This window comes from Girardinichthys multiradiatus, chromosome X (assembly GCF_021462225.1).
Source record: "Girardinichthys multiradiatus isolate DD_20200921_A chromosome X, DD_fGirMul_XY1, whole genome shotgun sequence".
NCBI lineage: Eukaryota > Metazoa > Chordata > Actinopteri > Cyprinodontiformes > Goodeidae > Girardinichthys > Girardinichthys multiradiatus.
In genome coordinates, this window is record NC_061817.1 from 31,585,398 (window position 1) to 31,611,386 (window position 25,989).

Sequence of the window (25,989 nt, forward strand, 5' to 3'; positions counted from 1 at the left end):
GTCAACAAATCTGAACTGCAGTAGTTCTAACATACAACTTATTGATTATGAAAAGAAATTAAAACCTGAAAACAAACCATTAAAGGAACAATAATTAAAACTGATTAAAGATCTAAAAATTACAAAAAGCTTATCTGTCCCTCAAAAGCTGAAAGGGAAGGAAAACCTGGTGAGACTGAGCTGAGTTAAGGAACAGCACCTCATTGGAAGGGTTAGGACTCCTCAGGTGGGAATTGGTCAACCAATTAGACGTGGATGTGGCGTAACTATGAGGTGTGGCTCACATGCACAGTCAAGAATGAGTGGAGGGTAACCTTTCTATCAATTTCTAGAACTTCTTCTTTGGACATCAGGGAGACTCTTTAAAGTCTCAATGTATCAAATAAACAATATATCACTTAACCACTGAAACTATTTTGTGACTGATCTTATTTGCATGTTCAGCATCACCCTCCAATCTTGCGCATGTAATCTTTTTCCTTTTTAGATTTGTTTTTTTGTGGCACTAGTGGCCTTTATTTTTGGCTATTTTATGTTCTTTTTTCGATGGCGGCATAGAGGAAGCGGGGTGGAGAGAGGTGTAAGACATGCAGCACAGGGGTCGGAACTCGAACCCGGGGCCGGTGCGTCGAGGACCGAGGCCTCTGTACACATGTCGTGAGCTCTATCACTTATATCGTGAAAGCCGTGCCGCCATGCAATCTTTTGAGTAAAGCACAGCACTCACACTAAATGGTTGCCACGATCAACAATTACTATTTACATTTTTTAATTAATTAGTTATGGATAATTTCAAAGCTTTCAGGGATTCTAAATGAAGGAAAATAACATTTTTAAATTTAATACAACTCTTATCTCTGTGTTGTCTACACATTGTGCTGTTGAGCTGTTCAACTTTTAGAGAAACAAACAGGGAAAAACAACCTAGCAAGGTCATAGTTTCCTCATGTTTGAGATACCAAGCCTCCACTTTGTACATGAGAGTTTGCTTTAACTAGATCTATGGTTCTACAAGGCCATTTGAAATGATCTCCAAAAACACAATCTTTGTGTTATAATTATAAAAGTTTTGATATTAACCTTTTATACTCTGTAAGTCATTGCAACAGCTAAAGCTATTCTGTGTTAATAGCACTTCATAATGACGCTTAAGAAAGTGCTTGTAATTTGAGATAGAGCCAGTCATCAGAAGTTAAAGTGTTACTTTTCTTTTACAATGTACCAAAACACTTTCCTTTTATCCTGTTCAATAAAATGTTCACTCCATAAAGGTTTATCACTGTGACTTCTATAAGGGACAGAATGCAGCCTGTCAGCCATATGCAGTACCTTTCAGCAGTGCTTTTTAAGCAGATTACACTGTCGCCCTGTGCTAAGCATTAGGGTGACTGCAACTAGAGGCTCAGATGTGGTGAAAGAAATCTTCAACCTGTAGCTGTAACCATGGAGACATTTGCAGCTCATCTCACTGAAATAAGAGGTCAGAATGAGTGGGGAGTTGCATCTTCTAGGGCCTACCAGAAGTGCTTGTTTCATTGTGTATCGGCAGGTGGACTTGTGTGCTCCTCAGCTTTTTGTATGCATTTAAAAGCAGGTTGAGTACCGGGGTACGTGCAGCTAGCTGCACTATGTTTTGAGCATAGGTGTGTGTGCTTTTTTGTGCTGCTATGTGCCACTGAGGAGAGCAGATATTCTTGGCAGTAATTACACATCTGCCCACCCGCTGCCTTACGATCGCTAACTGCTAGTGACCTAAGCCCGGTGCTGCGGCAGCCATCCTCACTAATGGGCTATCAGAGATGGAGAACAATGACAAGGGAGAAGAAAGAGCAGAGGATGAACTGAGAAAAACGATATACTTGACAGTTCACCTTCAAATAAGTAGCATTAACTCCTCCGGTGCTGTCTTCCATGATCTAGTTCACTTTATCACATTCATCTTAAAAAGCCTCAGAGATATAGGGAGCAATTACCTTTCTAGTAAAGCAAGAGCAATGCTGCTCTAGAACTGATTTAGCTCTTAACTGGTTTTCTTTTAAAAACAGCTCTAAGAACCAGTATGCTTTTCTACACTCAGGGACCCCCTTCAGTGCCACATTGCTGGAACATCTCTTCCATTATGTTTGAACTTCCCCCTGTGATATTCGGCATTTTGTATTGGATCGCAGTGCAGCGAGGCATGTTATCTGGACAAATAATAATGTTTGTCTCAGCAAAGCTGCAATCCTATGTGGCTATGTTACCAGTGTGATTTAAAACATTTTTAAATGTAGTTCCAGTAGTCAGATGTTGTACAGCTCTTTGATACACAAACCTTCACATACAATAAATGTAGCAGCATCACTTTTTAATATAAAGATCCCCTCTTCCCCCCCATTCTCATACTCGGTTTGACCGTCCGCAAATTGTTTTCATGAGCTCTAGATGCAGTAGGTTGCTACTATGTGATTGGGGGATTTACAAATGTGTTAACAATTGACCAGGTGTACATAATAAAGTGGCCAGTGAAAATAACAGTATATTCTATGTTAGTTTGATTTTGAGCTAATAATTTCAAAGAGGATAGAACAGTAATCCTCCTGGCAAACTAATTCCTTAAAATATTTTAAATATACACCTTTGAAGGTTGCTACAAATACGTAAATTCATTTCAATCTCTTGCAAGCGTCCAACAAAGCATCCACATATCCAGCAACGTCATTCTAAAATGGCCCCAGCTGCTGTTATGTTAACATTCCCACTGGGAACAGAACCATTTATCACATTTGTAGAGTTGTTTCTTTACCCGATGTGCAGCTTCATTATTTATCAAATCTGCAGCCATGTTTGTCTCGGTGAAGAAGTCTGAGTGCTGGCAGGCTTATTCTGCAATGTCAACAGTAATGTCCTAATACTTCAAGTGTTCACAATCCAAATAGAAAAAAAGAATGACAGATCCAAGATTCATGCGATGTAGGTATGGTAAAAACAAGCATGCCCTCTGACAATTATTAGATATTATTTTAGAAATGATCTTGACCATAACAGGTTTTAAAATTGAAGTTTGCAAAAGCACACACCACAGTCCACCATGTCATCATTTATTTAACAAAGGTTAACCTAAAATGAAAAAAATGAAGCACAGCTTAAAACATTTTTATTTTTAAAAAAATGCAGCTTAGCTGAGCTGGTAAAGAAAAAGCATTAGATAACTGATGTCATAACTGATCGACTCTAGAATTGATCGTATCTTATTAAATATCATGGTTATACATCCACCCATTGAGCACAATGTTGAAGCTGAACTAGCAGATTAGCACTATAATCAGTTCAGCGGTTAAATCAATTTCATTCATGTGAAAAGGGCAACAATGTGCTTTAGAAAATATTCCTTTGTCTATTAGGATGCTAAAATAGTCATGCTTTTAGATGTACCCATTCTTCAGTCCATTGTCAGAGGATTAAAAACAATAGGAGCTGTGAAGTATGAGCCTCTCAGTCTTCACCACTTTCCTCAGGCTTCTAGAGACTGAATGCTTTGTTTAGGCCAGAAGAAAGAAATTATGACCACAGAAGATTGTGTCAGCCTTAAGTCCTTTAACCAGTTGTCTGTTCCTGGCAACTTCATGAAATAAACAAACAGCAGTGTGATTATATCCAGGGATACATGGTGTTAGGGATCTCTACAACCAACTGAGTAAAGACTTTACCTTTTATTGTTGATTTTGTTTCCAGTAAAACAAAAACAAAATAAATGCAAATAAATGTTTGGTATACAGTGGTACAATTGTTTGACCTGTTGCCTTGCAATAAAGAAGGTCCTAGGTTTGAATCCCTGCCAGGGTGGTTCTGCACGATGTTTGCATGTTCTCCCCATGCATGTGTGGGTTCTCTCTGGGTGCTCCAGCTTCCTCTCACGGTCAGAAAGCATGACCTGTTAGGTTAATTGGTTACGCTAAATTCTAAGTGTATGTGTGGTTGGTTTTACCTGTGTTGTCTATGCGTTGGCCTGTAATGGACTGGTGACCTTTCCAGGGTGTAACCTCCGAACCAAACTTTGTTTGAAGAATCTGTCATTAGTTTAGAATATCTTACTCCTTTTGAAAAGTCCTAATAATGTGTGTTTTTGTCTAATACCAGTTAAATATACATTTTTGCTGTTCTACTCTTTATAGAGTATAACTACGAGTTTAACAAGCTAAAATTAACTGGTTTATTAGCTGACTTGAGTAGCCAGAAGCCAGCCAAAGGCCTAATAGACATGCCACACGTAGCTAGTTCTAAAACAGCAGAAAATTAGATGGGGTTATAAAAAAAGTTAAAATAATCAAATTGGTAATTTCGTGCAAGAAGGCCTCTTTCAGCCAGCTGACTGGCTATGTGCAGCAGCACATGGGGGAGGGGGTGCAGCACTAATATATGCTTTATACAGGCACAGAACTCTTACTCCAACACCCTTACTGATATCTCAATAAAGGGAGTTAAACCACTGGAAGAGGATGAAGGAAAATCTTAGCAGTTTTGAAACCTGAACGTTTGAAAAGCTTTTTATATCTCAATGCTATCTTGCCCATGCCAAGTAAACTAATTACAGCAGAAGGTGCAATCAATCCAGAAGAAAAACATCACAATGCAATTTCCCCTGAAGATACCTCCTTCCTTCCCCTGAGCAAGCATGAGAAAGCAGGAAAAAAGCACTGACCAAAAGACACAAAGCTCAGTGGTATCCAGCTTCCCCGCTAATCCGTATAGTTTTTAGCTGAAAGGTTAATGTCAAAAACATGACTGAGACCTTTTAATCCATCTGTCAGAAGACATCCTTCTAAAGCTTCTAATTTCTTGGTGTTAAGTTAGCAAAATGCCATGCAACTTTTATCATCTGTAAGGGAGTAGACATCTTGTGCAATTATAAAGTTTGTTAGTTAATACAGAAAAAAAGCTGATGATGTTACAGTAGCTCTCCAAACTTGTGCTTTTGTTTACTGATTATTGTGTCATGCTGACACTGTTCTTCAGAAGCCGGGAGTGTTTGTCTTTTCTTCTTGGTATCATCAAAACAGGTTTCATTTAGGCAGTTGTTGCCCCAGGCAGGTTAGGCAAATGGTAGCAACAACTTTTAAAGCTTGATGTGTACGTTCAAGCTTTTGAACCTGAGTTGAAAGGGTTTCGTAATTCATCCCTCCACGATGCTGAAGAAAGAAAACTAAAACTTGTCCAAAACTTTTTATCCAATTTGAATAAATAAATGAATCTGACTGCACTGTTCAATGATTAGGATTAATTGGAATCTATGTACCTGACTTTTGTGAAGTGCCTTGAGACAACATATGTTGTGAATTGGCGCTATATAAATAACCTGAATTGAATTGAAGGTGTATTTATCGACTGTGTTAACATCTTGCTGGTCCAAACTCCCTTACCGAGCTGGTTTTGAGAAGAATAAATGAAAATATAGTTTTTTGCTCATTTAACACAAATCCTCCAGTACAGTGGTGATTCAGAGAGGCCGATCTGGGCTAAGAGAAGATAACGTAGGCTACTGTGTTCTGTATTGTGGTTACTTAGATCATATCAGATCTTGGAGCACTTTCAGAGCATCCCCGAGCTCCAGCGAGCTGCATGCTTGAGTGGAGAAGCTGTTGATTTTATTTCTGCTCTGTGGGTTTAGTTCACTCATTGTCCATTAAAGATTAATCAAGTGTAAAGTGTTGAGAACCACAAAGCCCACTAACCTCAGCATGTTTTTATAGGCCGCTGGATGCCCTGACGGTCCACTGCGCTGAGAATATGGAGCTTTAGGAGCATAAAGTCACCAGGAATGTTGGAAAGTCGGATACGAGAGGAGGGAGACACTTTCATGCCAGACTGATTGAAAGCGATTGCTGGCCTGGGAGTGGCATAACACACGTGCTGTGTCTTGTTATTGTCTCATGAGTCAAATACAATTACAAGGAAGTTTTGTAACAGGGAAAATTAAAAATGACTTCACTCGTGGAAAACGCATTAGATAAGATTCACAAAGAAACACTGTGGTATTTAAAAATTAAAAATAATTAAAACAGCAGATTTTTCATACTCCAAGAAGTACATGGATAAAAAAAGAGGGGTACTAGAACAACACTGCTATTAATGAGGAAATAAACCAACAGAAAAAGTGTGATGGACACAGAGTAACACTAAAGATGTTTGCAAAAGAAGAAGGAGAAGCGAGATTCTTGTAGATTGCTTCTTCAGAGCACAGCCCTGCATGACTAAATAGACTGCAAGAGTTTCAAGTGAGAATCATGTTGGGCATAAATGAGGCAGCTGGAAGTAAAACTGAGAGATACATGAGCATGCTGCATACAGCAGAAACATCAGGAAAACCCAGCCTTCCATGATTTGGACATCTAGGAGGCAGCATTCCTACCCAGGACAGGACTACAGGGACTGTTTCCCAGGTGTTTTTAGCATATTAGGAACATGATAAGTGCAATAATACCTCAGGCACAGTAAAAACCCAGACAGGCTAGCTACCAGTGGGGCCCAGGAGCGTTTGACAGTGATCACTAATGGGCCTCAGACAAGTTATCACCAAGCTGCATTAACATTTTGACTGCTTGACAGCTTGAGTTTCTTAAAGAGTAAATTAAAAACACAAAGAGCAATGCTTTGGTGAACTGGACTTCCCTGCTCACTTCCTTATGTAATTGCTTAGCAATGTTCTGCAGCATGAGACTGTAATACTTCCCTTATCTTTTTAACTCTCCAGATGGCCAAAGCTGCAGGGCAGACAACAATACACTCCTAAAACCTCATATTTTCGTAAAACTCCAGAAACATCAAACTCAGATGCAAAGCTCACCATTCCTGCTCGGCTCTGACATCTAGGAAGTGTTGGATTTAATGAAACCAAACTAATCAATGACTAACTTCCATGCAGCAGCAATGAATACCAGCAAAACTACATAACTATACAATAGAAATGTGAGCTGGGTCCAGCGCAATAGCCTGGCCTCAAGCAGTGATCAATACTGTTTTGTGGACAGAGCCAGAATGCAGAAGCCTGACTTTGGGAGCAATTAAAGGGGTGACAATTCTTCATGGGAGGACTGAGGAGAAGAAATCAGATGAACATTTAAAGTTAAAAGGAGTCTGGATTTGAAATAGCAGGTGCAAAATTGACCAGTACAAACATCTCGTTTTTGACCATACCACAGCAGCGAGTCTGCATAACAGTGATGCAACTAAAACATCTGTATTGGTTTTACTGGATGTCAATACGGCAATTATAACATACTGATTGACAGAGTGAAAAAGTGGGTGGGATTTTCAGGGACTGTGATAGACCTTACCCGGCAGACCTGGCTAATTTCTATTATTTAATGTTTATAAAATCTGAGCAAATAAAGATGCGGTACCTCAAGGGTCGATTATCAGGTCACTTTTATTTAATATCTACCTGCTCCCCCTGCCACATATTATGGAGTACTACTACATATCTTACCATACATATGATGACGAAATACAACTTTTTATATCTGTCACCACATCACCACAGTCCATTACAGTCTCTTGGTCAGTGTGTCCATAATGTTGATGAACATATTACCATCATTTAAACATTGCCACATTAAAAGGTGTTTGTGTCAAAACCCAGAAAAACTAGGGTATTCTTTTATTTTGAAATGATTAGAGTGCTGTAATGATATCTCTGTAATCAGACAGTTGCTTGTCCAAAACGCTGCCACCAGAGTCCCGACCAACACCTGGAAAGTATCTCAATCTTCCTGAAATCACTGGACTGGCTCCTTGTTTTTAAAAGTATAGAGTTTAAAGTTTGTTGGAGGTCTAAAAGGCACTGAATGGTTTTGGCCTTCAATACTTTTCAGAGTTGCAGGTCTGATATGAATGAGAGAACCTCTCAGGTGATCAGAATCCCAGGAACAGAATGAAACAGGGAGAGGCAGCATTTAGTTTTGATGCTCCTCGGCTCTGGAACAAACTCACTGAAAACCTGAAATGTTGGTCCTTTAAATCAGGACTGAAAACGTTACTGTTTACTGTAGGTTACTCATCGAGGTCAAACATTATTTAATTTCAGATAGTTTTCAGCATGTCATCGTTTTTTTGTTTTAAATTAGCATATTCATATTTCATCTTTTTTATGTGATATTTAAATATTATTATTCTTTTAATATATCCCTTCTTTTTAAGACAGTTACTTCTGCAACTCTGAATGGGGTCACACAAATAAACCGTCCTTGCCTCTTTGTTTAGCTACCTAAAAGAAGAGCCACTACGAAGCAATAAAAAATAGCTTCCTTTTAAATAGCTTCTTACAGGTTGTGCACTTCCTCTGACTTCATTTTGAAAGACCTCACTAACCCTGAAAATAGGTAGCCTTGAGCATTCTTGTCTCAGTAACAACTTTCACACTAAAGAGTGATGTTGTTAACATGACCTGTTAGTGCTTCGGTATTGGATTTTTGAGTTTCCATATAGTTATGGGTCAGGTCCGGTCATGCTTAAAATTGTCAGATTGTCAATATCTTTCTTTGTCTCTAAAAATAAGCCATTACTGATACATAACACAAGGCTTGGATGTATCAAGAAGATAGTATTCAAAATGTTAAGTTTAACTGTATTCCTAGCATGCCCCACATGTCATATCAAAAATAAAAATAAAACATATCTCGGTCTAAATAATGGTGTAATTGACCCCTCACTCAACTGGTGGTGACTGTGGCTTAAGATCAGAAAATGATCTAAACCACAAGGAGCTGAAAGGGAAGAAGGGGAATAACCAATGCAAAATAAATATCTGTCTAAAAGAGGAATGATAGAAGATGGACCACTTTCTACATATGAAAGCCTTTTTCATTTAAGTGTGAGCCAATTATTCCTTTTTGTTGAGAGAAAATATGAGCATCTGTGTTTGCTGTGAATCAGTGAATAATGGTGCTCTGCAAGAGGGCCTCTGAGGAGACACACACACACACACACAAGGCAGCACAAAGGCAAACACGCACACATGCGTTTGCCCTGTGGGCTGGGTGACATCATGTTTGTTGTGAATTAGGCGCCTCCTAACTGAAGATTAAAGTCAGAAATCACCATAGGTGGTTTGTGGGGGTTTCAAGGATGGACAGAAGCACAAAATTCCCACTGCATCATTAACTTCTTACAGCTGAGAGATAAGCTACTCTAAATTGTGGCTCCCAGGCCCCAGAGGACTTCAACCCCCTGAGTGACAAGCTCAGGCTGATTTACTCTCTGGGTCGAGGCTCGGTTCAAGGAAAAACAACATTCCTTCATGACTCATCACGTGACAAAAAATACTCCCATCATTTCTCCCCTGGAATATGGTTTCAGGTTTGGGAATGTTTATGTTAAAAGAAAAGAAAAAGAATTCCCTCTGGGAGCATACAATGGAAGTCCTCACCCATGTCACTGGCCTGGCTGACAGTAGACTTGGACCGAGACTGTTTTGACGTGTAAAGTCTCAGGGTAGCTCAGGGCAGTAAATCCACCCACACTGACAAGAGCAACATAGTCTCACCAGTGCATCTTGCTGCATGACAGGGAAATCTACTTCTTCAGCAAGAACCGGTTACTTCAACCTCAACCATTCAGTTCCTACAGCTTTCCACAGTACTTTCTAACTGATTTCACCAGCAGTTGTTATTTTATTGGCTGGTGAATCTTTTTTCTTAGGGTGGTTATGCCTCTGAAACATGATCAGGTGACTAAACCATCAGCTGAAACTCTTATGAATGAAACCGAACATTGCATTGCATCTGTATTCAGCCCCTGGGTCAATACAGAGTAGAACCATCTTCCTCTGCAGTTACAGTTGCAAGTCTTTTGGGGTACGTTTCAACCTCCTTTGTACATCTGTAGACTGAAATATTTGCTCATTCAACTAAAAAATGCTAAATCTCAGTCAAATTGGATGGAGAGGATCTTGCTGCTAGATTCTCAAATGGATTTAGGTCTGCACTTTGACTAGGCCATTGTAACACATGAATATGCTTTCATATAAACCATTTCTATGTAGCTCTGGCTGAATATCTAGAGTTTTCGTCCTGCTGGAAGCTGAACCTATGCCGTGGTGTCAAGTCTTCAGCAGCCGTTAACAGATTTAGGCATTTAGGCTGCTTCTGTGATTGATGCTCTCCTTTCTGGGCCTGTCAGTTAAGGTGGCCTGCTCTGTTTTTAAAGGTTTGCGGTTGTGCCATACTCTTGGATGGATTTGAGGAGTGCTATGTGAGATGTTAAAATCTTTCTGTTGTGTCCCTTGGTCTACATGATGTCGTTCGTTTACCATTGCTCTTTAACAAATCTCAGGGGTCTTCACAAATATATTTATACAGAAAATCAGATACATACAAGTGGGATACATTTGCTAATTATAGTGAATTCTAAAGTCAGACCACAAACCACACATTTGACCCAACCGTCTGGAAAACCTGCATTCATCTAAATCAGATGAAAACATTTAAACAGTTAAAGCAATTATTAATCCCTTCAGGTCCATCCTGTCTGAATTATCCATGTTCTTGTATCCTCCCCCAGAGTCGCCTGACCCTCAGCCGGAGCATGGGAAGAGTCAGCCACACACAGTGGCCTGCCCGGGAAGGAATGCAAACACAAGACAGAAGCACGGCTGGCCTATAGTCTCCTCGAAAAGAAAACAATCATAAAAACCAGATGCCTCAAAGTAGAGAGAAGGGAAAAAAGAAACATGTGAAGTTGGCTGGGTTAAAGCAATTTGTCAGAGATGACTGGTGTAAAAGTTGGAGAGGGGGAGATGGAGGCAGACCTCTCACGGTCTTAGCCTGGGACAGACAGGCAGCATGGCAGGGTTTGATGTCAACAGCAGCATCTGAGAGCTGAGAGAGATATGAAGCTGTCTTACCTGACGTGTCCCACATATTCAGCTCAATCCGGTGCTTGTCTATCTCAAAACTGGCTGTGTAGTTTTCAAACACAGTGGGCACATAGTTCTGAAAACAGAAGATCTCTTTTAGTGATATAGAGCATAATAAGCTTCTTTTAAAACAGATAAAAAAGGTGAAAAAAAAAATCTTATACCAGTGAGCAATTCAATACATTTTCCGTTCAATTTACTTATTTGCCAAATTTCAGGGCTTTCTAATTCATATCAGTACAATCGAGTTACACAGATTCAGATTCAGTCACATACAGTTTAATAGCTTATAATTTAACAGCAAAATTCATTCTAACATAGAACTCCAATAGGTAAAAAAGTTTTCTAATGAAGAAATTTCTTAAGGATAAAACATAGAGGATGTATTATGTCATGTAAGGACAATTTTTACACTCAGAGCTTGTTTTGTCATTGTCTAAGCATCCCCCATGTCTGTGTCTGCATGTCTTTGTCTCTCTGTTGTGCAGGTGGATCTAACCTGCTAAATCAGACTTGATGTGGCTCTGTACTTTTTCTAAATCTTTATGTCAATAATTGAAACAAAATTGAAGTTCAGACTTTTCTCTAAACCCACCTCTGGGTAGCAGTCCTTGGCAAAAACGTGCAAGAGCGCCGTTTTCCCGCACTGAGTATCCCCGACCACCACGATCTTGCAGCGGCTGCTGCCTATGCTGTCCATGGTTAGTCCGTCAGAGATGGATTCTTGGCACGGCGAGTGCCTGCATTCAGCATCCGATAATACACGCACAGAACTCGAACAGGGAGAATAAAAAAGAGCAAATTCATGCGCAGTATCGGTGCGCTTTTTAATCCAGAGCCTCCAGACCTCTGTGCGCAGCCCTGTGGTTCCCACTGACAGACTCTACATAAACTGGTCGGTGCCGAAACCAACAGCAGGTCACGCACAGCCTCCACTGGAAACTCCGGTACTTGATGAGTGACCACGCCTTCCCAATTTTGGCGTCTGACTCACAGGAGGTTGCATTTACCAGAGCATTGGGGTCCTAAACGTGAATTAAAGATGCCATGCCTTCTTTTTTAAATAAAACAGAAGTTGTCAGAAATGTGTCTTTCAGAAAGTTGCAAACAAATGAGCTGTTTGTTCCTTACTGGTGATGTGCACTAAAATAATGATCATATAGTAAAAAACAAATAGTATATGAGCTTTATGAGCATAAAATGTACTTTATATACAAGAATCAACTCGTGTAATTTGTTTAAAATAAGTAGTTAAAGTTACCAGGGCAGTCTCAGCTTTATATTTAGGAGATGTAACTTTAAGTAACCCTCGATGCGTTTTCTGAATGAGTGACGCTGCGCCCCATCAACATTGTTCAGTTATTCTTTCTGGCCTGCAGACAGCGCCACCTTGTGGAGACTAACTGCTGTAGTTACGAATATAACCTTGAAATGTAAAAGCTAGGAAGCTGATCCTTAAATTTAAAAGTGCAGCTGTTAAAATAATCGTTTAAAAAGCCGCACTTTAGTATGAGTCATTCCAGATTAACTTTATTCATCTTTTTATTGCAAGTAATATAATGTAGGCCTATCTTACTGATTGGTAATATAACAGATCCCTAATTGCATCCATTCTTATTAGTTCAATAATGAGTCAGAGATTTTATTGTTAAGAGATTTTATCAGATTTTTATATGCGTATATACCTACGTATAGTGGAAGAAATTATCATAATTAATCCTTAGTTGTAATATGACTTAAAATTTTAAATAGTTATACCTTCATATTGTTTTCTATCATCAAATCACTATGTAATTATGTGATTGCCTCACAATCTGTTGATTATCAGCAAACTGATGTGAATTCCCTTTTTGAATCATACATTAATTAATTATGGCCCCTTCATAAAAATTATGTCAGAATAACTGTTGTTATACACTGAAATAAGAAGCAATCAGTTTAACTCATGGAATTATACCTGATTAGATGGTGAAACACAAAATTATTCTACATTTTGACTAGAAATTGTTTTAATTCAAATCAAGGAGTCTGTTTCTTACAGAAACTGAGACAGGCAATCTTTTCAAAGACAGACCGATGTAAAAGAAGTATTCATTTTAAAAAGAATATAATTTAGCTATTTTAATAACACTGTATTAAAAAATGCCATGTTTAAAATATGTATACGGTTTTATCAACCCGTGGAAAGATCTTGATTGAGATGTCATCAATCAAACTTTTCTTACAAGTGCGGACCAGTTTTGTTTTGTTTTTGCATGTTTCCACTGGGATTTATCTTTTGTAATGGACTCCTTGCCATCACCCTAATCTTTCTTCTGATTCTCTATCATATTTAAGTTGTAACTCTGGTCGGGCCACTCCAAAACATTAACGTTACTTGTATTGTTGCACAAACCAGCACACAGTTTTGACACTGTTTTTGTTAGATTTTCAAGAATGTGTTGGTGTTGGGGCCAAATTTTACAATCTAACCATTGCACACAAAACACCACTGATAGAATCAAGACAGGACTAAGCCGACATAAACAGGTCATTGACATGAGGAACAACCTGAGCATGATTTACAAGCATATCTCCATTATGACCACTAAAAGGCCCTGACCTGCCAGTGAATAATGGAGGATAACAATACAAGACAGAAACATCCAAAATATGACTTAATACAGTTATTAAGGAGGGATGAAGTAAAAGCAAAAAAAAAATTCCATATGACAGACGAAAGCATTACGTTTGATGCAAATTGAGCAAAGCAATCACCAAGAGATCAAAACTGAGCTCAAGTAAGCCCAAAAACAGACTAAAAGGGTGCAAAGATGAAGCAGTGAACAATAATCACAAAAAAAAATGTGTCTAAGCTAGTCTTACATTTCCAGGAAACAGTTTGAAATGAAAAACAATCACATTGTTTTGGTCCTTTGATGACTCATGGAGGGACTTCCAAATGTGTGTGACATATGTGCAGGGAGCATTTATTTTAAAAGATTCTTGTGATAAACCATCTTAGGAAAAGAGGGATACAGATTAATTGTATTGACAAAACAAACCTACAGTGGTACAGTAATGACTGCCATCAAACCAGAAAACACATAAATATGACTCAACTAAAAGGCTTACAACTGCTAACATCATAGCCACACTAAACAACAGGTGGAACAATATTATTCATATTTCCAACACTGCCACTGATGTCTGTTTGACGGTGGATTTTAATAACGCCTTGAGACAGAGCTACTATGACTATTATGATGTAAACTGTACCAAACAGCTTCAAAAGTTAACTTTGAGGTAAATTCTTTGACCCATTTAACATCAATGAGTCTATAAGTAACACATTTCTGGCCAAACAGCTTTATTAAACATCCACCTGAAAAACATTTTTACATTCTGTCAGACAGACAGCTGGCTCTGACAATATGAAAAATAATTAACATTAACACAAAGTCAAAAACATAAACAACAAAGAAAAATGCATCTAATAATGCAGAATGATGGACGTTAGGGGCTGTGACAGCCACTTTTCCAAATTTGTCATGAAATGAATGAGGAACAGCAAAATGTTAAATATTTTAGCCACACTTATACAGTAATCTACAGCTGAATCTCATTTCTTAGGGTTAATCCAACCATTTGCCTTCCCCCTCCCCTTGGTGGTTACATCAGGAAGTGGTTAAAATATTCCACTGAGAGCCCTACAATAGGGTATAGACAATGGATGGTATGATAAACTGTCAATATACTATTAAAAACTATACTACTTGTTATATAATCGTTCCAAAGTAGTAAACGTTAAGTGTAATGATCTTTAGATGTACTTGGAGTATACTTATAAATAGTCTGACTGTGAATATACTATGTACTGTATATTAATAGTTCATATACTTTGTACAACAATGTATGCCCTTTACAAGGGCAACACATCGAAATTATAAATAACAGTTTAGTTCATTTTTTGCTTACAACAATTTTATTGTCTCATTAAAAAGGTTAACTGAGAAAATATTTACAGTCATATGCAATAAATGAAAATAGGAAGGTCCTTTGTCAGATTAGAAATACCAGTTAAAAATAACCTTTAAGGAGGTATTAAACACACTTTTCATTAAGTACATATTTGTGTAGTATGTTTTTTTAATTGGTCTGATGTAATATTCTATTCTTAAATGTCTTGTTTTCATTAGCTGTAAGCAGAATATAATCATGATTAACAGAAATAAATGCTTGGAAACATCAGTCTGTGTGTGATTAATCTATATAACATGGTTCGGGGTACAGAGTGATAAGCAAGGAGTGAATTGGGATTCAGCCTAAAGTTTTAATGCTTGAAAATGATACATATATAGAATTACTGCCAATTCAAATGGCAAAAGAGCTTGTAAAGGAACATTTACATATTTAAAACACTGATTGAACTACTTGTACTCGTATTCGTACTCGTACTCGTCGTCTTCTGCTTTATCCGGGACTGGTTCGCGGGGGCAGCAGACTCAGCAGAGACGCCGAGACTCTCCCCAGACATCTCCTCCAGCTCCTCTGGGGGGAGCCCAAGGCGTTCCCAGGCCAGCCGAGAGACATAGTCCCTCCAGCGTGTCCTGAGCCGTCCCCTGGGCCTCCTCCTGGTGGGCCATGCTTGGAACACCTCCCGAGGAAGGCGTCCAGAAGGCATCCGGTATAGATGCCCGAGCCACCTCAACTGGCTCCTCTCGATGTGGGGGAGTAGCGGCTCTACTCTGAGCCCCTCCCGGATGGCCGAGCTCCTCACCCTATCTCTAAGGGAATACCCGGCCACCCTACGGAGGAAGCTCATTTCAGCCTCTTGTATCCAGGATCTCGTTCTTTCGGTCATGACCCAAAGTTCATGGCCATAGGTGAGGGTAGGAACGTAGACCGAGCGGTAAATTGAGAGCTTCGCTTTTCGGCTCAACTCTCTCTTCCCCACAATGGACCGGCACAGCGCCCCCATTTCTCCCGCTCCATTCTTCCCTCACTCACGAACAAGACCCCGAGATACTTAAACTCCTCCACTTGAGGCAGGAACTCCCCTCCAACCTGAAGAGGACAAGCCACCCTTTTCCGGTCAAGAACCATGGAGGAACTGATTCTCATCCCAGCCGCCTCACTCTCGGCTGCGAACCGCCCCAGCGCATGCTGTAGGTCTTGGCTAGAGGGGGCCAGCAGGACCATGTAATCTGCAAAAAGAAGAGACGAAATCCACCGGCCCCCAAACCAGACCCTCTCCAGCCCTTGGCTGCGTCTAGAAATCCTGTCCATAAAAGTTATGAACAGGACCAGTGACAAAGGGCAGGCCTATCGGAGTCCAACATGCACCAAGAACAGGTCCGACTTAACGCGGACCAAACTCCTGCTCCGCTTGTATCGAGACCGGATGGCCCCTAATAAAGAGCCCCCGATTCCATACTCCTGGAGCACCCCCCACATGGCACCACGAGGGACACAGTCAAGTGCCTTCTCCAGGTCCACAAAACACATGTGGACCGGTTGGGGAAACTCCCATGAACCCTCAGTACCCTGTAGAGGGTATAGAGCTGGTCCAGTGTTCCACGGCCGGGACGAAAACCACACTGCTCATCCTGAAGCCGAGGTTCGATTATCGGCCGGACTCTCCTCTCCAATACCCTGGCGTAGGCCTTACCAGGGAGGCTGAGGAGTGTGATCCCCCTGTAGTTGGAACACACCCTGCAATCACCCTTCTTATGAAGTGGGATCTCATCCACCCCAGAAGCCCTGCCACCGCGGAGCTTTATAACCCTGATTGAACTAGATGTGTTTTATTTTATTTAATGTCTGGACAAGTTTGGAACAATGGCATGCCCTCTTCAGCAGTTTTACAGTTTAATTACTGACATGTACAAACATTTACTAATGAAAATACCGGGCATTAAAAAACTAAATAAAATAGTAGTTGCATTTATCTCAATCTGTTAAATATGTGTGTCACTGACTAATATGACAGAGTCCATACCGTCATCATTCTATGGTCGCTTCCACTGGTGCAGCTTCTCCTGTCTGACTGTAAAAAATACTTTATTAATCCCAAAGGGAAATTAAATGTTGTACACGTCTCCAGCCTAATAAAGATTTATTAGGAAAAAATCACGATCTTGAATGTTTGCAGCAATTAAACAGCAGGTGGCAGTATTCATTCATTAACAGAACTGGCTGCTGAACCGATCTGTTAAAATGTTAGACACAGCAGCTTATTACAGTCTTCTTTCAAATAAAATGACCTAAAGTATTTAGGTCACTGCTCATCCTTAACCTGTCACAAATACAATCCTAGCGTGCTCCTGGACTGTGCGCATGCTACAAAAATCAAGTGAGTTCATTTTCTTAGATGTTTCATATGGATGAGCATGGGGTTAAAATCAGAATCAGAATCAGCTTCGGAAACTGCCAAATCTGTGACACAAACAAGGCAAAAGATCGCTGATATAAAAGAAACACTCTATAGACTACATAAACTGAAGATAATTTATGTAAACACATTCATTCTACCAATAAACATCAGGCTGTTTAGATTGACCTTAAAGCTCACTGTTCACTACAGGCTGTCTCTCTTTGTCAATTCATTGCATTTAAAATAATATTAAAGCAGTGGCTCATTTAATATTCATCAGAATGCATGATTAGAATGTGCAACACAGAAACCTATTATCTATAGTCTTTCGAACCACCAAAAAAAAGATCTGCAGAGACATTTTGAAAAGGTTTGCGTTGTCCCTGCGGCTGCAAGGTAAAGATTTAATAGTAACTGTATTTTTATTTCATTAATAACCTGGATACATGCAGTTAACATAGAGAAATGTTTAAATATCTGATTGACCTTTATAAAGCAGGGAGGGACTGACCCAAAGGTCTGACTTATATAAAAGTACCACCACTGTGCACATAAACAGTCTATCCACCTCTGTTACAATACCAGGTTTTATTGGACGTAATAAAATAAGAACACAATAAATTATTTCAGAACATTCTCTGCTCTATGACAAATATCCTGTAAAACTCAATTGAAAAACAAACAGGCATTCTTATGGTGAAAAAACCTTTAAAAAATGTGGTTCAACTGATACCTTGTTGAAGCACATTTTGATTTCATTAGAGTTTTCAGTCTTATAGGACTCTATCAGCATGACACATCTTGATTTGACAATATTGTCCACTCTTCTTTTAAACAACAAACATTCTAAACCTGATAGAATCTGGTGCACATCCCTCTTCAGTGACCTCACCGATTTTCAGTCAGGGTCATGTCTGGGCTCTGGTTGGGCCATTTCTAAAACTTAAATCTTTGTCCATTGAAGCCCTTCTTTTGTTGATTAACATCAGGCCAGTCTGAAAGATGAAGTGCCTTCAGCTTTCTAGCCCGAAGGGTTTTGCCATTTAGCTGTTTATAATTAATTCCACCTTGATTAGGGTTTAGGTTTCATCTGAATTAAACAGTCCCAAAGCATCCTGCTGCCACCACCATGCCTCACTGTGTTTAGTGTGTTCTTTTTGTGAGGTGGAGTGTTTTTGCTCCAAGCATACCTTTTGGAATTATGGACAGAAAGGTTAGCCTTGGCTTCATCAGACCATAAACGTAGACACTGGTGGCACCCGTAGACACAGACAATACTGCAGCTCGTTTAATGATGCTGCAGACCTCTCAGCAGCCTCCCTGACCAGTTTTCATCTAATCTTCTTATAAATACTGGAAGGGTGTCCAGTTCTAGGTAATGTCACTGTTGTTAAGTATATTCTCCTGTTGATGATAGCTGTGTTCACTGTGTTCCATGATGTATCTAATGACTCTTTGGGAGCTCTCTGCTGCCATGGCTTTTGCCATAAGATGTGACAAAAGTAAACAGCTAAACTTTATTTGGGTTTAACTGGAGAAACTTTAAAAGATAGCAGGTGTGTAAAGATCTTGACTGAAGATGACTTTGGTTAAATTGAAATGCCCAGTTAACAGATGGTGTACATATCCAACCGCATTAGTTTAGATTAGAGATTTTTATTTTTTCCCCCTAACAGAGTTCAGTTTGTTTTTACAAATGAGTTGTACTGGTTATAAGTCACATTAAAGGTGGGGAAAGTTTTCAAATGATTTATCTTTGTTTAAAACTGGCATTTTAAGACTTTAAATTCAATGTGTAAAATGGATATAAATAATATAATACATAAATAAACATAATAAATAAAAAAATATGTATAAAAATGTAAGAAAAACTACAACAAAACAGTGGAACAAAAACAATGTAGCATTTAACAAAACAAAATAAAAGAAATATTTTTTTTTTTAAAGTGCTGTTTATTTATTGCACTTTGTGAAATGAATTTCTTGGATTGTTTTGATTGCGGCTTAAAGGTTTTAAATATCCTGTTGTAGTGTTTTTTGCTCTTGTTTTTCCTGTTGCTTGTCTATTTTTTTCTTGAAATGTGTATTTCTGCTCAATTTAGTTATTTATTCTTATAACTCTTTACATCTTTTTGTTGTTGTTGTTGCTCAATGTTGCATTTTCTATTTAATTGTTTTTGTCTGAAGTTGAACCTCTGGGACATTTTACCCAGTTCAGTAAAACCTGTAAGCAAAGGAGATGAAATCCATTAATTAAAATTATGATTTACAGTTTCATAGTGAAAGAAGGTGACTGGATTTAACAGGCCATTGGGACACTATGATGAGTTGAGTGATTAGCAGATAAGTGACTCCAGCCACACAAAGGCTTCAGTATTAAATCTGTGGTAATAACTCATACTGGCAGCCATGTGGGGAATTAAAATATTATTTCTCTTCATGGATCTCTTTTTAAATCTTCGTATTTGCCCAGTTTAATGGAACTGCAATGTGGGTGTGTCTGCAGTTCAAACAGTGCAACCTCAGAGACCCCCTGCAGATTCAGCCTATTTGCCTGACACAGAATCACAGAACTTTATCTAGGCTGATTATTTTACTGAGCAACATTATGCGTTCTGCAACCTACTTCGACAAGACGTTCTCAGACCTACATCAGGTGTGCACATATTTGTTCCTTCATCTTACACATTTCAAACCATGTTGAGCTGCTGCAACATGCTCTGCAAAGGGTGAAGAAAAACTTAAAAAGATCTTCCAAAAGCTTAAAGAACTATTGATCAAAACCACTTTGAAAGATTAGAGTCTGACTCCTTGGCAGAAAAATACAAGAAAAAGGGCTTGACTCGATTCTTGCACAGTACTGTTTATGCAGAGCTGTTTGGTGCAGTTGGGCAGAACAAACATTTTGGTTTGTAACATTTTGCCTGTGTCAAAGCAGCAGATCTATAATGCCTGCATTATACATCATTAAGCCTTTGTGGCATATTGACTGGGACACTGCTGACTTAGTGCTGAGTGGCACTTTAGAGCCACAAGGTGTCTGTCTCTCCACTTCTCCTTTGGTCAGTCCACATGATTTGCATTGACAGTTATTTTTAGTATAGATATATATGTCAAAGTTTGATCTTTTCTGATTCTAAATCTTGTAAGAAACACAAATTTGCACAAATATTGAACTTTAATTCAACAAATGTCTCCTGTCTCAGAGAGGTCATCCCACCAGCCGGCTCTGGATTCCCCATCACTCCTGGCCTACTAATACACAGCAGATCATATTATTTCACCAAGAAACTGGCCTGACCTCAACACAAACTCACATTTTTCTGAGCTGCCTGTGCAGGGAAGTTTCAACAATGAGCCATACGCAGGCTCAAAGTTCCTGCAAATCCTACTGTAGAATAGGCAGCATAAACAGACGTTTCCTCCTATTCCTGGTGTTTCATGAACCTCTCTGCAAAACACGGCACAGTAAACAGAATGCAAATGCAAACGGCAATAAATTTAAATCCCTCAACTGTGTGAGTGTAGCTTGTGATTTATTAGAACTGAGGGAGCCGGAACATATTTGGAAACAAAAATTCGGTAAGCAGACCAAAAGGAAAAAAAAAAGTCAGCAATAACTGAAAAGAGACATAGTTTGTCATTGATTTTATCTTCATTGTTATAAAAAAAAAAATCCAGTGTTTTATTATTTTCACTAATGTACACTGACGATAAAAACAAAGCTGGGTGGCAAGACTGCATGAATTCAAAAAACATTTTAAAAGAAAAAAACTGCTAACTCAGCTGTGTGTATTAATGACTTCATAAGAAGTACAAGAATCAGGCTGATGAGATGGTAGTAGTAACCATTAAGCTGAACGGCCAACTTTTAAGAGATTTTGACATAGATTCTGAAGCATGTGAGTTTCCTTTCAGGCTAACCCGGTCCTGTTTTATTGCCCAACTTTCCTAAAATCTATGCAGTGTTCTCAAGTATGACTCAAACATTTTGCTGCATCCACACAGAATGAAAGTGAACAGCTTTGAAGAACTTTGATTAAAAACCTGCAAATAAAGAAGAAAAAGCAAGACATTTTCAAATAGATGCACTCAAGAGAACTCTGATCAGTTGCTTTAAGCTGTATGTGACATCATCAGATGTACAGTGTTTTGCAAAAATATTTATAACTCTTGCTTTTTTTCAATTTTTTTCACTTTTAAAACACAAACTATAATGTATTTTGTTCAGTTTGCATGTAATTGACCAACACAGATTAGAGCATGACAGAAAAGTGGAAGGACAATGATGCGTTTAGAAAGATTTGTCAAATAAAAATCTAAAAAATGTGGCATGAATTTGCATTCAGTCCCCTTTACTCTGATTGCCCTAAATAAAATTCCTGCGCAGACAACTACCTTTAGAAGTCAGCTAATTAGTAAATAGTCAATTTGTGTGTAATTTAATCTCAGTATAAATCCAGGTATTCTCTGAGGCCCTCAGACATTTGTTGGAGAACAATAGTGTACAAGCAGCATCATGGAGACCAAGTGACAAAGTAGACATATCAGGGAGAAAGTTGTGGAGAAGTAAAAGGAAGGTTAGGTTATAATACATCAAACTTTTAACATCTCAGTGAGAACTGTTCAATCCCCCTTCTAAAAATGAAAAGAGTGCGGCACAACTGTAAACCTATAAAGACATGTCCGTCCTAACTGACAGAACAGACAAGGAGAGCAGGGAAACAACCAAGACAGCCATGGTAACTCTGGAGGAGCTGAAGAGCTCCACAGCTCAGGTTGGAGAAAGTATTGACAGGACATCTGTTAGTTGGCAAGAAGAAAGCTATTGTTGAAAGAAGGTATAAGGACTGCTGATAAAAATCTACCACAGATGGAAGAAGGTGCTCTGGTCAGACAAATGTTTTAACCTACATGCAAAATGCTACATGTGGCAGAAAACTAATGCTGCACATCACCGTGAACACAACACCATAATGGTGGTGGAAGCATCATGCTGTTGGAATGCTTTTCTTCAGCATTGTCAGGAGCGCTTGTTCTATTACATAGTTGGCCATGTAATGTGATGAAATATGAATACATTCAAGGAGTGTGAGTACTTTTTCAAGACACTGTATGTGGGTACGGATAATTGTGTTTTGGGAGGGTAGATCTTATATTAAATAACCCTTAATAATAAGAAAGTAGCAAAACAAATAGAAAAATGTACAATGACATGTTGTTTAGGGTTAAACCATATCTAGAGTTGGACTGATTTTTACAGAATAGTCTGGCCAGTAGTTTTGAGGCAGGTTTGAACTTTATTAAACTTGCCTTTGCTTGCTACTGACTATTTTTTCCAGCTGATCTCTTTGCTTAATGCTATATGGATGTAATTTATTGCTCCAACCGAACAGCCAAACCCAGACAGCCACATAAGCCAATCCCTGCATTTTTCCGTGTTTTCCAGTCTGCCTCCGTCTCGCCCCACTCACACTCTCACAGAGCGCGGCGTTGACAGCCACTGATCAACCCACTTTGTCGGGGTTTGTGTCTTCATGCAAGAGTGCTGAAAAAGAAACTCTGACTTTCTTTTTATTCTTGCAAAGCAATCGTGCACAGCCAACCCGAAGAGACCGTCCACGGCTGCAAAATTCACTGAAAAAGTGAAAACAAAAAACCTCTGAAGTTACTTTTTTCTAGAATCCCCACTGTCTCTGCACAACAATGTCTGGAGAGGACGCACCTGCCCAGCAGCAAAACGCCGTGGACCAGAAGCAGGACACCAAGCCCGCCGAGGAACCCAAAGCCGAGCCGCCCAAGACGGAGTCCGCGGAGGCAGCGGCCACCCCGGCGGTGACTACCGAGAAGGCCCCCGAGGAGGAGACGTTCACCTACCGCTCTCTGGTGCTCACCGGCTACGGAGGCTATGATAAAGTCAAGCTGCAGGTGAAGAAGGGCAAGCCGGTGCTCAAAGCTGGCGAGGTTATGGTCCAAGTCAAGGTCTGCGGGCTCAACTTCGCCGACCTGATGGCCAGACAGGGTCTCTACGACCGGCTGCCGTCCCCTCCGGTTACCCCGGGAATGGAGTGCTCCGGGGTGGTGGAGGCTGTGGGAGAAGAAGTAACTGACAGAAAAGTAAGCGCACATCGCACTAGCCTTTGTGGAATAAATTATATATTTGTTTTGTCTTTATTTTCATATGAAAATGATGCGTTTTGTCATCAGCTGGATTTGGGTGCTTTGTGGATATGGGCGTGTCAGGCTTCACTCGCTGCTCGGAGACGGCAGCGCAGCCTCATTGTGTCAGTGGCACAATGTAATAAACTTAAAGCTTCAAGGCTCAGATAATAATCTATTGTTTTTTTTAGCAAAGGTAACAATAATATGGAGCTTGTGCTTTTGATTGCGCTATTATGACTGTTAATAAGCAGCCTGTTCAGTTAGTTCCATTGTCTGAATAACGAATGAGCATAAAAGTTGAGCTTATTGGTTTATTTGCAGGATCTTGTTTCATAAAATAGATATAAAGTGTTTAGATGAAACAAGTTGAAATGACAGAAGCAGGCGTCGCCCCTCGTGTCTCTTCATTTGCAAAACTGGAACTTAAGCCAACTTCCACTATAGGCTACAAATATGTTGCAAAGATGCAATCTGCTGGTTCTGTCCATCCAAGCAGCGTGTGTTGAAAGCGTAAAGCTAAATAAGCCCATTCAAATCCGTGGGATGCCTTCCATCCTCGCTGCACCCACGCTGCACCCACGCTGCTGTGCGCTTTGATGTGCGCCACAGTGTGAAGTTGGCTGCAGCTAGACAGGAAATTGATTTTCTTCTTGGTTTCAAAATTAAAGCTCTCCACTCTCCGTAGCGAACTGGATTTCTTTTGATTACATATATTAAGAATATGAACAGCGCAACACAATATAAGTCAATTTTATGGTAATAATCTACCTTATTGGCTACTGTGAATTCAAAGACGCTGATTCTGTTGGAGATAGGAATTTATTTTGGAGATTCTTTGGAAGGAGGCCTCAGTGGTTGATGCAATTTGACACCGGTGGAGGCGATCGTTGTCAGCGACGCCTTTTGTTACCGGGAGCGACGGCGGCGCACAAACGCGCAGAGTGGAAAAGGGCGAGGCGCGGCAGAAGCAGACACCGTGAGCTGTGAGCCGTGGCATCGTCTTTGTCCTCACAGCTGCCTGCCTGCAGGCTCCGATATATTTGCAACAATAATTATGTTATAATATAAAGCTGACAGCAAAGTAATCAAACGTGCAGATTGTTGCTGTGAGAAGGTTTTAAGTGACTCTTGCATTTTCATGATGAGTCACAGGCCCCTGGTAGCTCATGGCTCTCTCCTAGCAGCATGGCACCACCACGGCAACGTATCTAAAAGGCAATTTAACCTAACACTGTGTGATGATTCACATTGTTTCAGCACTATATTCTGGATAATACCGTGGTTAGCACGTGTGTGATGCAGGCAGGAGCATACTGAATTCACCTGGCTGGGCGTGGCCCATGTGTCTGCTAAGTGGATGGATGGATGGATGGATGGATGGATGGATGGATGGATGCGGAATCAGAGCTGTATGATGAACGTTCAACCAGGTTCATTTATTGCTGTATTCCTCATTGTCAGTGACGTTGATTGGATTTAAAGGTCGCAAACAACACACACACACACACACATATGCAGCTTGTCATCACACTCCCACATCCACTCACAGCCTTTTCTGCTAAGTGAATTAAGAGCTATCCCTGTAATGACAGGAGATCTCTGAGATCCTTTTTTCCCCCCTTCTAACTGGGGGCATTTGCTGACCACGATGGTGCAGGTTTTATCTGGGGAGGTTCGCTCTCCGCTGCTCTATCCATCTAACAGAAACACACACACACACACACGCACGCACACACACACACACACACACACACACATACACACACAAAGACACAAAGGGTGTGTCTGTTTCCTCCTTAGAAAGTTCCAAACACATGATGCTTTTTAAAGAGATTAAGCAACATATGCATCAAATCAAATTAGATTTTATGTCATCTTTCTGGTATTTCATGCTCTCTAATTTGTTTGCCTTTCAGACAGACGACATAAGCTTGTGAGATGGTATAGATACACGTATCAACTATGATATTAATAATTTAAAAAAATCGGATTTCTCTTTGGAAAATAAATATTTCTATAGAAATGTAGAACTATGTTTGATGGCTTACATATGTCCTGACAGACTTTGCCCTGGCTTTTTTGTTCATCCGATGATTGATGTTACCGTAATTCTATAACTTTTGCGTAATAAACATTCATTCAGATGCTTGCTAATGTTGAGTAAGCCTGCAGTGAGCTCACCCAACATGACCTAAGTGGGATTGTGGGGGAAAAGAGTAACAGAGAGTAAGCGAGGAGAGAGCGGAAACATCACAAATCACACCGAGGCTCCCCTGATGCCAAGTATCAGCACTTTTTTATTGTTTCCTCCAGGCTTGTTTAAAAAACATGGAGGCTCTCTCCAGTGGTGAGTTTTTGAGGGATCTGACCCAGATGTTCTCAATTACCTCCCTCTGACCCACATTTTAAATCTGGCATTGCCCCCCACCCCCCAAGCCTTAATATCTATTCTCAACCAAGTCATCTTGAGAAACCCCCTTCTAACCACTGGGCTATAACTGAATACCTCTAATGACAAGCAAGTGAATAGCTGGTCCTTAAAGAACAAAACAAAACAAAAAATATAATTGTTAATTTTGTC

At 39.8% G+C, this 25,989-nt stretch overlaps 2 protein-coding genes across 2 annotated transcripts in view; one reads left to right on the forward strand and one right to left on the reverse strand.

The window, feature by feature from the left end:
• LOC124862277 (rho-related GTP-binding protein RhoN-like) overlaps nucleotides 1-12,141 on the reverse strand; it is a 36,918-nt gene extending 24,777 nt beyond the window's left edge. The window contains exons 1-2 of the mRNA XM_047356100.1: nucleotides 11,487-12,141; nucleotides 10,880-10,967 (exon numbers count right to left, since the gene is read on the reverse strand). Coding sequence (XP_047212056.1) covers nucleotides 10,880-10,967; nucleotides 11,487-11,591 — 193 coding nt within the window. The 5' untranslated portion in view covers nucleotides 11,592-12,141. The remainder of the gene's footprint in view (nucleotides 1-10,879; nucleotides 10,968-11,486) is intronic.
• A 10,566-nt stretch (nucleotides 12,142-22,707) lies between these two features.
• Nucleotides 22,708-25,989, forward strand: part of LOC124863606 (synaptic vesicle membrane protein VAT-1 homolog) — a 39,912-nt gene continuing 36,630 nt past the window's right edge. The window contains exon 1 of the mRNA XM_047358059.1: nucleotides 22,708-23,363. Within this exon, the coding sequence (XP_047214015.1) occupies nucleotides 22,953-23,363 (411 nt within the window). The 5' untranslated portion in view covers nucleotides 22,708-22,952. The remainder of the gene's footprint in view (nucleotides 23,364-25,989) is intronic.